The 13,362-nt window shown below is 59.4% G+C and overlaps 1 protein-coding gene and 1 pseudogene across 1 annotated transcript; one reads left to right on the top strand and one right to left on the bottom strand.

Annotated features, from left to right (window-relative positions):
• Window positions 1-2,575: 2,575 nt before the first annotated feature.
• LOC118548146 (neurturin) lies at window positions 2,576-6,316 on the top strand. The gene is made up of 2 exons (XM_036111952.2): window positions 2,576-2,866; window positions 5,726-6,316. Exons 1-2 carry the CDS (start codon window positions 2,698-2,700, stop codon window positions 6,148-6,150), a joined length of 594 nt encoding a protein of 197 aa, XP_035967845.1. The 5' UTR covers window positions 2,576-2,697; the 3' UTR covers window positions 6,151-6,316.
• Window positions 6,317-8,927: 2,611 nt separating this feature from the next.
• LOC144379596 (3-galactosyl-N-acetylglucosaminide 4-alpha-L-fucosyltransferase FUT3-like) lies at window positions 8,928-9,679 on the bottom strand (annotated as a pseudogene).
• Between the last annotated feature and the right edge of the window lie 3,683 nt (window positions 9,680-13,362).

Raw genomic sequence — 13,362 nt, 5'->3', positions numbered from 1 at the left:
TGGATGGAAGTGTGAGAACACCCACCCGTGAGAGTGCGATAGCATGGCCGCGAGTTTCCAATGAGTGAGAAAATGCCCACGGGCGTGGGAAAACCCCTGAGTGTGCGAGCCCCGTCGAGCTGGAGTTGGTGAGTATGAAAACAGGGAGTGTAAGTGGGACAGTGTTGGAGCGTGCAAGCGACAGCGTGTCCCAGGGTGTGGGTCAGGACTGTCTGGGTGTGCAGGGGAGTGAGAGCACCCAAGTGTGTGACCGAGGACAAGAAGGCCGAGTGCGAGTGACTGTGCGCCCCCACGTGTGCTGTGCGTCCGCCTCCCCAGGACCGGGGGCCTCCGGGACCCAGAGACGCGCATGGTGCACCCCGGGCCCCCTCCCCGCGCCATGCGCCACACCCGCAGCACCCCTCTGGGTCAGGTCCGCACCACAGACAAACCAGTTGGGTGACCCCCTTACTGAAAGGCCCATTGTTAACAGACGCTTATCAGCCGCACCTACTGGGCCCCCTCCACCCTTGGCCCTCTGCTTTCCTGCCCCCCATCAGAGCTCCGGGGGGTCTGCGGCTCCAAGGACACCAGGGGCTCCCGTGGCCAGGCCGTCTCCGGGCCCATCCAGCCTCTCAGCCCCCCGCCCCCATGCGAAGCCCTCAGCAGAAACCCAGGACCAGAGCCTGGCGCGGCGCAGGGGCCTCGTTCCAGCCTAACAGGGAAACCGAGGCACACCCCGGCAGGACGTGGGTGCGAGAGCAGGCAGGGTGCTGGGCGTGCAGGGAGGGCTCTGTGCCCCCAAAGCATAAAGTAGGTGCTCCTTTAGAGCCAAGGGGCGGGTTTGGACACCTGACAACTTCGGGGGCTGTCCTCCCCTTGCTGCACAAGCTTGACAATGAGATGTTCTCCCCGCGGCCCCCAAGGCCCCGCGTGACCTGCCCCGGGCCCCTCCCCGGCCTCCCCTCCCCCTCCCTCCGCCTCGCGCACTCTGTTCCAGCCTCATGGGCCACCAGTGTTCCTGCAGCACGCCAGGCGCGGTCAAGTGCCCTCCGATCCGCAGGCTGGCCCGGCTTTCTCTCACGTCCCCGTGTGGGGGAGCTCATTCTCTGCCAGCGCCACCAGCAGTCCCCAAAACGGCCCTATCCAAACACCCCCAAGCGGGGCAAGTCCTCAGGGGGACTCCAAGGCTGCCAAGCACAGCGCAGCGCCTGCAGCCGGGTTCGAATCCCAGATGCTTGTCTAGCTGTGACCTTGGATAAGCCCCTACCTGCTTTGTGCCTCATTTTCCCCAGCTGTAAAATGGAGATCATGCTGCCTTCTTCGTGGGTTCCGCACCCGGTCTGGTACACAGCAGGCGCTTAATAAATGTCCCCGGCTACTGTCTGGCGGCTGTAGGTCCTGCGCCAGCGCTTCCATGGGCGGGGGGGGGGGGGGTGGCTGAGGGGAGAGACGGTTCCAGACCCACTGCGCCGAACCCGCCAGTGCGGGGTCCATGCAAAACTGCAAAGCAAATCGCACGCAAATGCCGGCTCCGCACAGTAGCCCGCAGCCTGAGCCGCCCGAGAGGCGCGCGTGGGGGCGCCCGGCACCCCACGGCCGAGCCCAGGCGCTGACCGGCATCCAGCGCGGCTTTCAATGCTCCGTGTAAATGTTTACACCGGGCGGACCGCCAACCCCGCGCGGGCCGCCACCCGGCTGCCAGGCCCGGGAATGTAAACCCGGGCGGGGGCGCCCGGCGGCGGGGAGGGGCTCTGACGGGGTGAGCGGGAGTGCGCATGCGTTACGAAACACCTACTGTGTGCACATAGTGCGCGGGGCTAGGCGGTCCCAGCACTGAGTCACCAGTCCCTCACCGGGAGAAGCTCAGGCCATTGTGGGGGCCCAGAGGGTGCAAACCTGCGCCCCCCCGGGGCTGGGGAGGAGGAAGGGCGCGAGTAGGAGCAGCCGGAGAAGGCTTCCTGGGGGAGACGCCCTCCGAGCTGAGACTGAGAGGGGGAGGGGAGTGGGGAGAGGGAGAGGAGAATGTGCTGGGTGGGAGGACCGGCCTGTGCAAAGGCCTGGGGGTGGTGGGTCGAGTGCAGCTTTGGTCCATCGATGCCCGCTTCTGGGCATCAGTTTAATCTCTGTCTGGAAACCCAGGCTCAGAGAGGGGCAGGACGTCACTCCCGAGGGCCCCAATATGTTAGGAACACATCAGAGCACATTGTCTTCTCCACGCCCCAGTCCCACAGTGCCCCCTGCTGGGAGTGCCCTCACCTCCTTCCAGGCTCCCCTCCAAAATCACTGGGCTCCAGCCACTCCAGCCTCCTGGCTGCGTTGGCCAACCTTGCAGCCTCAGGACCTTTGCACTAGCTGTTCCTCCTGCCTGAGATGCCATTCTCTTGTGCCTGGCCGACTTCTACCTTTGGTCAAGGCTCAACTTCCGTCAATCCTCAGGAAAGCACTCTGAGACCCCCAGATGGGGGCGGGTCCCCTGCTACTCCTGGTACAGTGCCCACTCCTTTCTTGGGCAGCATTTTTTCACAACCTTGTTCAAGGGTTCCTTGACGAATCATGTCTACGTTATTACTGATCATTAAGCAGAAGTGGCTGGAAATCAGGGGCCGCACCGGGTCCCCGGTGCCTGGCCCAGCGCCCTGTTCCCGTTTGTTGCCTGACAGACAGACAGACAGACGGAGGCCGTGGGGCTGACCATCGCGTGCCCGCAGGCCGAGGATGCAGCGCTGGAAGGCGGCAGCCTTGGCCTCGGTGCTCTGCAGTTCGGTGCTCTCCATCTGGATGTGTCGGGACGGCCTGCTCCTCAGTCACCACCTGGGACCCTCGCTGACCCCACTGCGCCGGCCGCCTCGCACCCTGGACGCCCGGATCGCCCGCCTGGCCCAGTGTAAGCCGGGCCCCGACTTGGGTCAGCTGTCCCGATACAGGGGCGGCCACAACGGTGGAATTTCATGCAGGGGCCACAGGGGCTTAATTTGGATGGGGTGAGGAGAGGGTGCAAATCCCCCCAACGGAATGGCAGGGGTGGAAAGCTGTCGTGGTGGGCCGGCGGGGGGGGAGATCGCTGGGAGCCAGGGGTCTCTGGGCTCAGCTGTCACAAGGAATTAGGCTCTGGCCCTCAGGGGCCAGGGGTCCAGATGGAGATTAGATCTGGGCATCCCCTGGGGGGCTCCCATGAGCAGCACGTGGTGTGGGACAGGGAGGCTGGATCCTAGTCCCCACTGACCTGCCCCGTGGACAGGGACCGAAGGGAAGGGGAGACCCCGAGAGACGTAGAAATGGGGAGAGAAACAGAGACAGAGACAGACAGACACAAGGTTGGGAGAGATGGGCGCGGGAAAAGGCCCTGCGGTGGAGATGTGGAAACGCCCCCTTCGCAGCCCAACTCCCCACTCCTCCCTGGCGCCGGCCCGCTGCCCCGCCTGCCTGCCCGGGGTAGGGCGCGGGTCCCGACCTCCTGTGCGCGCGCACGTGTGCACCGAGGTGTGGGCGCGGGCGCGGCGCGTGCATGGCGCCCGCGGGGTTGCGCTGCGTGCAGCCCGTGTGCAAGTCCGCGCCCGTCCCGCCGGCCCACACAATCCTCCTTTCTTGTCCTTACAATGGACAAGGGTGGCCTCAGGCACGGGCTCCACTTCCGCCCGCCACTTCCTCCTGCAGGCGGCAAAGTCCTTCCCAAGACACTGGGTTCCAGAAACCCGGGGCCGGGGGGTGGAGGGGGGGCGCGGGGAACCTAGTGCTTACAACCTGGGGCACAACACCGACGGTGGGATCTCAGTCACCGGGAAGGGTCTCGGCCCCTGGGCGGGTGCTTGCCCACCCTGCATCCTGTCCCTGGGCACAGTCCTGCTAAGGGAAGGGAGTGGCCGCTGATCCCTCCAGTGTCCCAGTGTTAGGCCCTGAGACCAATGCACTGATGGTGGAATTTCAGGCTTGGGGCGGTGGGAGCGCGGGGATGGGGATCGGGGTGGGGGGAGCTATTGCTGATCTCATCTCTGTGTTCCAGACCCTGTGCAAGTGGCCAGGCCTGCTGGAGGGAGGCAGGGACACATATACCAAGAGATTATTCACTGTTTATCTGAAATTCAAATTTACTGGGCATCTGTACTTTATCTGGCATCCTCCCTGCCGCGCCCCCGCCCCCCAAGAATATCTGTGTAGATGTATACCTTAGGGGCGGGCACGCTACATGGTGGAATTTTAGGCACCATAAGTGAGGTAGGCTGGAACCTAACCCCAGAGCAGACGGTGCTGGCCACCAAGTCCTGCCCCTGGACTTCAAGAACTGGAAACATGTTGCTCAGTTGATCCCCACTTTCCACTCTCCCAGCCTCAGCCAGAGGGGAACTCTCTGCAAGCCACCTTGAGCGGACAGGGAAACTGAGGCACAGAGCAGGACCATCACCTGCCTGAAGTGATACAGGGCTGAAAGTAGCAGAGCAAGACTCACAACTGGGGTTTGTCTGATTCCTGAGACCCCCTGTGGAAACGGACACACCCTCTCCCTTGCGTCTGCCTATAAGCTATTTCTTTTGAGAGTCAAGGGTGCCAGCCTTGGGGGCATGCAGGAGATAAACTCACGGTCTCCTCTCCCAACCACAAGCATGCCTGCCACTTGTTCAGAGACTGGGAGCCCCTGCCTGCAGTTCCACTCTCAGCGCCACCTGCCACTGGCATGTCTACGAGGCTCTCCCGAGGCTGCAGAGTACCGGGGCAGCCCAGCCGCCTGGGAAATAAATTTAGGCTCCGGGGCCCTGGGAATCTGTGACTCCGGGCACCTCCTGGCAACCGTGGGAGCAGAGCACTGGACGTGGGCCAAACTTGGGCACACGATGGAGGCGGGAACAAGGCTGTTTGGGCTTGTGTCTCTCTGCCACCTGCTGGTACTGTGGCCTTGGGCCAGTCTCTGCCCTAATGGATGCCTGTTGTCTCACCTGTAACACGGGGGAGGCCGTGACATTCCCCGCTGCCTCCCCCCACAGTCCTCACGTGCAGGCCTCCGAGCCTGCTGGTGTTATCCTCCGCGCGTTCTGAACAGCCCAAACACCCCGATTTGGTACTGTGCATGGAAAAACTGAGTCCCAGCGTGCGGCGGAGCAGGAGGGACAAGGTGGGGGGCGTTGGGTGGGGCCCCCAAAGAGTGAGCCAGAGACTCATTATCAGCTCAACCGACGAGTGAGTGCTTGAAGCATGGGATGCAGCTCCCCAACACTGGTCACAAAAGGGGTGCCAGTTACCAGGGGCATCCCAGCATAGGGGTGGGCCAGCTGGGGGCCCACGGCGACAGGGATTTGGATCACTACAGCCCCAGCTGAGCCCTCCCTTCCTTTTCTGCAAAGAGGTGGGAGCAGCTCAGCGAAAGCAGGACAAAGGGTCAGGTCCACGGAGAATGTGGGCGTGGGGATGACCGTAGGGAGTGAGACACCGGGGCGAGCTCAGCTCAACGTGGGGCAGGCTGGAAAGCGCTCCAGGGCACCGGAAAGGAGGAGCCAGGTTCTGAGCGTCCACCACAGCGGTAGGGTCCAGAGAGGGCTGTTGGGAGTCCCGGGGCTCCAGCGCGGGGGCTCTGCACAGGCATCCCCCACGGCGCCCAGAGAGGGAACATGCTTGGGAATGTAGCAGGGAGTTGAGAAGCTGCCTCGGGAGGGTGCGCTACCAAGGGGCTGTTTTCCGAGGGGAACAGCGGGGGTCGGGGACTCTCCCCCAGTCACCCACCGACCCACCCGGTTCTCTCTCCCTCTCCTCGCAGATCGTGCACTGCTGCAGGGCGCCCCGGACGCAGTGGAGCTGCGCCAGCTGACGCCCTGGGCCGGCAGGCCCCCGCGCCCGCGCCGTCGGGCGGGGCTCCGGCGGAGGCGCGCGCGCGCGCGATCGGGGACGCGGCCGTGCGGGCTGCGCGAGCTGGAAGTGCGCGTGAGCGAGCTGGGCTTGGGCTACGCGTCCGACGAGACGGTGCTGTTCCGCTACTGCGCAGGCGCCTGCGAAGCGGCTGCGCGCGTCTACGACCTGGGGCTGCGGCGGCTTCGGCAGCGGCGGCGCGTTCGGCGGGAGCGGGTGCGCGCGCAGCCCTGCTGCCGCCCGACGGCCTACGAGGACGAGGTGTCCTTCCTGGACGCGCACAGCCGCTACCACACGGTCCACGAGCTGTCGGCGCGCGAGTGTGCCTGCGTCTGACCCTACCTCAGCGGCCCGGCGAGACGGCGGCCACGGCCCCCGCGCCGCGGCGCCCACCGTCCCGCCTGGCAAGGCCCGCGGCGGACAGACTGCGCGTGCGCAGGAGGGGCCGTCCCGGCCTCGGGACTCTCCAGTAGCTGCACCGAGATAAAGTGTGGAAAATGGATCCTGGGTCGTGATTCCGCGTTCCGGGGGTGCCTACCTCTCGGAGGGACACGCGCCTGTGTGGGGCGGGGGCGCCAGCTCCACCGGGCAGAGGGGGACGGGGCGGGTACCACCTGCTGGGCGCAGAGAGGGTCCTCTTCCCGTGGTACACGAAGGAAAGCGGTGTGAGTGGGAGGCACGTCGGCAGGGCCGTCCTTCCCGCTTTCTTGCAGGCCCCTGTACCCCTTCCTGACGCGTCCCACGGCCACCCCCCCATAAGGTGAGCTTCTGGACGGGAAGAGGGAGCCAGATGCAGATGACGAGTCTGAGGTCCAGGTGGACCCAGGCCTCCTTCCCCCAGAGGGCCTCCTCAGGCCCCGTCCACCCCCACCGAGGCACTATCTCCTTTCACTAGCTAAAAATATATGTGCGCTGCCCAGCTCCCTGTGGGGATAGGTCTGGGGCGGGCGCCAGCCCTGTCCAGCCCGAAAGCGGCGCCTGCTGGGGCAGAGCTGGGTCCTCAGGGACCTAGGTCCTGGGCGCATAAAATCCCTGGCCCGAGCTCCTGGGGGGATTTACGACGCGTCCCCGCGGAGGACAGAAAAAGCGGTGTCACCTTGATGCTTGGCAGGCCCAGGACAGCGCAGGGGGTTGGGTTCTCAGACCCTGGGTAGGGGTCTGCACATCCCAGGGTCTGAGGAGGGGCAGGGCAGGGGGCCGCTGCCGTGCCCCCAGGCTGACACCCTGGAGACCAGTGGGTATGGACCCTCCCCTCCTGCACCTCAGAGTGGGGTTCTCGAGGGTGCAAGCCCCTCTCACCCCAGACAGCTTTCCTGAGGGCGTGGTCCCCTCTCTTCTTCTCTCACCCCCAACTCCACGGAGGCTCCCACGGAAAGAGCCCCTTCCCTCCTTCACTGTTCCCCTAGACTGGCCCTCTCCCCTCTTTCCCACACATCTGAGCTCAGGGCCACCATCTAAACACCATGGCCCTCCCAGCCCCAGTCCCCATCCCGACGCTGGAGGGCCCAGATCAGCGGCTGCCCCAGGAAGGATCATCCAGCCCAGCAGAAACACCCCTTGTTCCCTGGTCCCCGGCTGTAGCTGGAGACACTTGAGGCAGCTAACAGGCAGGACTTCCCGGGAGTCCTGAGAGCAGGGCTGGGCAGCCAGGCTCCGGCCCACGGGTGGTCTGCTTGTTAGGAAGTTTCAGGGCTGAGGCCATCTGGGGTCCCCCAGTCTTCTGAGGTTTGGGGTAGGGGATTCCTCCTCTGTTTGGGCTGACTCAGCCCAGCCGTGGCAGGGAAGCCATTGTCCCCTTCTCCTTGGGGCAGAAGCCAAGCCTCAGTTTCCCCATCCCAGATGGCCCTGAGCCACGGAGGCAGAAGTTGTTCAGCCCACAACTGGGAAAATTGATCTTGGAGCCCAGGTCTGTGGTCCCTGAAGCCTGACTACGTGTGTGTGTGTGTGTGTGTGTGTGTGTCTGTGTGTGTTGTGTACCCTCTCAGGGGGTCCTGGGACCTGGGCATCCTTGTCTCTGGCTCAGTTCCAACATCCCAACCACAGGGTGAGGCCCAGACGACCAGAGCATCGGAGCAGAAACTCAGCTGCCCCTACAGACCTCCGGGGCTGGGGTCGTGTGCAGTCCAAGCCACAGCGCACACACACACACACACACACACACACACACACACACACACCCAGCACAGAGAGTGGCACCTACGTGGGGCTTAGCAGATCCGATCATACGTGGACACATGGCCCCTATGCTTACACATTCAGTCGTCACCCATAGTCGAAATTACACACTAGGAGGGACACCCCCAATGTCCCCTCTCATGTGCAACGCCACATGGTGTTTGGCCACACCCAGTGGGATCTCTCGCCAGGGGTCTCACTCCAAGCCCCCGTGGTCAGCACTTGTCACACACAGTCTCAGGGCTACACGTGCTCAGCACCCCACTCTGCCCTCCTCCCCTTCCTTCGTGGGCAGTCCCTGCCCTCCCTCTACACTTGTCCCAGCCCTGCCCCCCATGGACCCCCAGACAGCCTGGTCCCCACTCCCACCCACTGTGGGGCTTGGCCTCCAGGGTTTTTCCACCTCTTGACATTGGCACCCAGGCCATTCTTGGTTTTGGGGGGCCTACCTGGGCCTGTGGGCTGTTGAACAGCATCTCCGGCCCCCACCCACTGGATGCTGTCAGCCCATCTCCAGCTGTGCCAACCACCAGCCTCCCAAGCCTTTGCCGAGTGTGCCCGGGCAGGCAGAGCGGCCCTCGGTGCAAACCGCTGGTCTAAAATCAGGGAGAAGACATCGGTTTTCCTCGGAGCATTCCCATCCGGAGAACGGTGCCAGTATTGTCCCTCTGCATACCCCGCGGGCAGTTAGCAACAGCAACGAAACCACAAGCAAATCTGGCAGACCCCTCACCAGTGAGCGGGACCCCAAGGGGAGTTTTAGTGGGGGAGGGGTGCAGCAGGTGACACCCCAGTTCAGTGGGGCTCCTAGCAAGTGAGTCCCAGTGAGGCTAGATGACCTGTTTCAGATCCCCAGCAGGTGACGTCCCCAACCGCCGAGGTCCCCAGAAGGTGAGGCCCCTCAGGCGGTGAGGCCCCTGGCAGCTAAGGTCCCTAGAGCCGATGTCCTGGCAGCATAGTGCGGGTGGGTGAAGTCCCAGGTAAATGAGATCCCAGCAGGTGAGATTCCCAGCAGGTGAGGATGCCCCTCCTTTAACTGGGGAGTCCCCAGGCAGGCGAGGTCCCCAACAACCGAGGTCCCCAGCAGGTGAGATCCCCGGAGGTGAGGCTCCTGGGAGGTAGGATCCCTTAGAGCTGATCTCCTGGCCACACAGGTGCTCAGTAGGTGAAGCCCCAGCTCAGTGAGCTCCCCAGCAATCCGTGAGCCACCACCCTGGCAGTGAGGTCCCCAGCAGGTGTGTCTGGAGCAGCCCACGCCCCAGGCTGGCCAGCTCACGTGAACCAGGAGGCTGTGCTGGGCACCGTCTGGTAGGGGGACTCCTGTTGCAGCCGCCAGCAGGCTTTGCGGAACATCAGGGCCCTGCGGAAGGATCGAGGCCGCAGGGTCTCCCGCGAGCGGAAGTGGCCGAGGTAGAGGGCGTCGTCCTTGTCCAGCGGCAGCAGGGCCTGGGCCAGTTCCTTGGGGCTCTGGAAGTCATTGACGTGGATGAAGGCGTCAGGAGGCAGGAATTTCTCGTGGTTCCTCCTGCTCGGACCCAGCACCACGGTACGGCGCAGGCCTCCAGGAGGCCTCCTCCAGGAGGATCCGCAGGGACAGCTTCTCCGTGACGTAGTCAGGGTGCAGGGAGTTCTCGAAAGCTAGGGAAAACTTGTGGAGAGAGCGGGGAGAGGGGCGACAGCGGAGAGAGCATCACTGATGAGAAACGCGACAGCCCACGCCTGCGGCCACACCGGGGTTTCCAACAGGACATTCGTGAGCCCTGGGGTCGGCACTGTTGTGTTTTGGCAGTTTACAGATGAGCACGCTGGGGCCACGTGACTCGGCGGGTACAGGGCCGAGCTGGAATCCCAGCCCCAGAGCCCGGGCTCCCCAGCCGCCAGGCGGCACAGCCCTGTGGGGAGGGGTCCCCAGGGGGCTGCGGTAGGTCCCAAGGCTCTCAGCTCCCACCTTGACCCTGCCCCTCCCAGCCTTCCCCAGCCTTCCCCAGTGCCCTGGAGTTGAGGCTTGAACCCCGGCTAGGGCCATTGTGATCCAGAACCTAGAGTGTCCCTTCCTGACCTAACCCCGAGCTCCTCTGCCGCTTTGCAGGTGGAGCTCCGCACAGAGCAGCGCCATCCCACGGGGCTTTCTGCAGCCTGGGAAAGGCTCTGTCTCTGCACCATCCGATTCGGCCGCCACTGCCCTGTAAGGCCATGGAGCCCTTGCAATGTGGCCGTTGTGTCTGAGAAACAGCGTTTTTTATGCTAATTTAAATTTAAAAACTGATACTCTCTTCTCTGAATCAAAAACAACTTCAAAAATAGAAAGTAGGGCACCTGGTGGCTCAGTCGGCAGAGCGTGTGTCTCTTGATGTCGGGGTTGTGAGTTCGAGCCCCACGTTGGGTGCAGAGATGACTTAAAGTCTTTAAATAAAAAGGAAGATCAAACAGAACCAAAAGCAACCTCAGATAGTCAATTCAATGATTGCAAACCTTCGAAGTATATTTGGAACATCCTGGATGTGCAAATCTGCTTCTTCAACTGTCCATCTTATAGAATCCAAATGCAGATCAAGGATCGTTGATGAAAACCGAGTGTCCAAATTTGCGGCATACCAAGTGTAACAGACACACCAGATTTCCAAGGTACAGGATCAAAGACTGAATATAAAGATCTCAACAATTTTTATATTGATTACACATGGAAATAATATAAGTTAGGATCTATTGGGTTGAAGACAGTCTTTTAAAAAATTAATTTCTCCGTTTTTTTTTTACAATTTTGAAAATGTGGCTACTAGAAAAATATTAAGTATACGTGTGGCTTCTACCGAAAGCCTGTTGTGTGGTTCAGGTGTCTGGCGGGCTCAGCTGGTGGAGCCTGGGACTCTGATTTTAGGATTGCGGGTTTGAGCCCCACATTGGGTGTAGTGATTATTTTTTTTTAAGATTTTATTTATTTATTTGAGAGAGAGACGGGGGTGGGGGGGTGGGAGCATGAGTGAGAGGAGGGGCAGAGGGAGAGGGAGAAGGAGACTCCTAGCCCAGCAGGGAAGCCTGATGTGGGGCTCGATCCCAGGCCCCTGGGATTATGACCTGAGCTGAAGGCAGTTGCTTAACCAACTGAGCCACCCAGGTGCCCCTAGGGATTACTTTAAAAAATAAAATCTTAGGGCACCTGGTTAGGGCTCATTCGGTTAAGTATCCATCTCTTGATTTCAGCTCAGGTCATGATCTCAGTGTCATGAGGCTGAGTCCCATGTTGGGCTCCCCACTGGGCGTAGAGTCTGCTTGGGATTCTCTCTCTCTTCCTCTCCCTCTGCCCACTCCCCTCACCCCCACTCATACTCACTTGCTCTCACTCTCTCAAAAAAAATAAGTAAAAAAAATAAAATCTTTAAAAAAAAAGTATGTGTTGCTCTAGAATTTCTAAGAAAGGAAAACTGGTGAGCATCATAATTTAAAATGTACGCAACCTCTGGCCAGAGGGATTGGCCCAAATGCCACAGATGTGCCTGGCAGGGCATTTTGGACAAGCTATGTGTCCACCAATGTGGGACTGGTCAAACTGGGGTCTCTCACTACAGTAAAATACTAGGCAGCTCGAAGAGTGAATAAAGCCACTGTATCGGCACAGATCCAGGTTTTCCAGTAGCCGTGAGAGTTTAGTATCCAGAGATGTACTTAACACGTAAAGTACACCTCGGATTGTAAAGACTTCACGGGATAAAATGTAAAATATCCCATAGTGATCTTCTCTATAGATTACATATTGAGATGATGCTTTGGATGTATTGGGTGAAATAAAATATATCATTAGAATTAATTTTTCTGGTGTCTTTCTATTCTTTTTAATATAGCTGCTAGAACATTGAAAATCACATATGTGGGAAAACAGTTTGGCTGCTTCTCAGAAAGCTGGACCTCGAGTTAGCATTGTACCCAGACTACCTGAGGTCTACCGAAAGGAGCTGAAAGCAGGGCCTCAATTATTTGTACACCTCTATTCAGAACAGCCTGTTTCTCAACTGCCAAAATTTGGAAACAACCCAGATCCACATTGACGGAGGAATGGATAGACAGAATGCTGTCCATCCACACACTGGAATATTATTATTATTAGAAGGAGGGACATTCTGACACTGGCCACAGCAACATGAACCTGAAGGACATTGGGCTCAGTGAGAAAAGCCAGACTCAAGTTCTATGATTCCACGTCTGAGAAACATCTAGAAGAGGTAAATTCAGAGGGACAGAAAGTAGATTAAAGATTACCAGGGGCCTGGGAGGGTGGGAGAGGGAACCGGGAGTTTCTGCTACTTCATCACCCCAAATAGAACTTCTATTTGGGGTGATGAAGAAGATTTGGAAATAGTGGGGATGGCTGCATGCCATCGGAATGCACTCAGTACCTCGGAATTGCACACTTAACTCTGGGTAAAACGGCAAATTGCCCTTACATGTATTTTGCTACAAGTTCTACAAAAATGCAACATTTTATTTTATTTTATTTATTTATTCTATGTAGGCTCCACATCCAACATGGGGCCCCACTGAGCCAGCCAGGTGGCCCCGTAATGCAACATTTAAACTATTAAATGTTACATTTTATTTCTTTTTATATTTTTAAAGATTTTATTTATTTATTTGAGAGAGAGAGCATGAGCAGGGGAGAGGGACTGGGAGAGAGAGAGAGAAGCGGACTCCCCGCTGAGCAGGGAGCCCCACGTGGGGCTTGATTCCAGGACCCTGAGCCCATGGCAGACACTTAACTGACTGAGCCACCCAGGGGCCCCTTAAATGATACACTTTATTTTAATTTACTTAATTTTTTAGAGAGCGCCCGTGAGTACGGGGAGGGGCAGAGGGAGAGGGAGAGAGAGACTCTTAAGCAGGAGAGTGACACAGGGCTGGATCCCAGGACCCTGAGATCATATGACCTGAGCCGAAATCAAGAGTTGGGACACTTAACTGACTGAGCCACCCGGCGCCCCTCAATGTTACACTTAAAAATAATGTAACCATTGAATTGTACAGATGGGTGAATGTTATGGGTTGCAAATTATATCTCAACGGAGCTGTTCTGGGAGATGGCATCAGTGGCTGAGGGGCAGAGCTGGGTAAAGCTGCCGGAGTGGGGTGCGGCACCTGGAGGGTGGCCTTCAATGATCGCGAGGAGTGGAGCGCAGAATTACGTTGGTGCCAAAACTTCTGGAAGGAGAACCAACAGATAGATCCTCCAGGAGATAGCCCGATGCAGGAGTGGGAAGGGGGCTGAAACTTGACCATTTGCTACTTTTGCCTCAGGGCTTGGTGGCCACACACAAAAGGTTAATACGTAGAAATGTAATTAAAATGAATATAGTCTATGCTTTTCAGTATGGGCCCTGGGGT

The sequence above is a fragment of the Halichoerus grypus genome, chromosome 1 (assembly GCF_964656455.1).
Source record: "Halichoerus grypus chromosome 1, mHalGry1.hap1.1, whole genome shotgun sequence".
Classification (NCBI taxonomy): domain Eukaryota; kingdom Metazoa; phylum Chordata; class Mammalia; order Carnivora; family Phocidae; genus Halichoerus; species Halichoerus grypus.
Note: the sequence above shows the minus strand (reverse complement) of the source record. Positions and strands in the feature narration are given on the sequence as shown.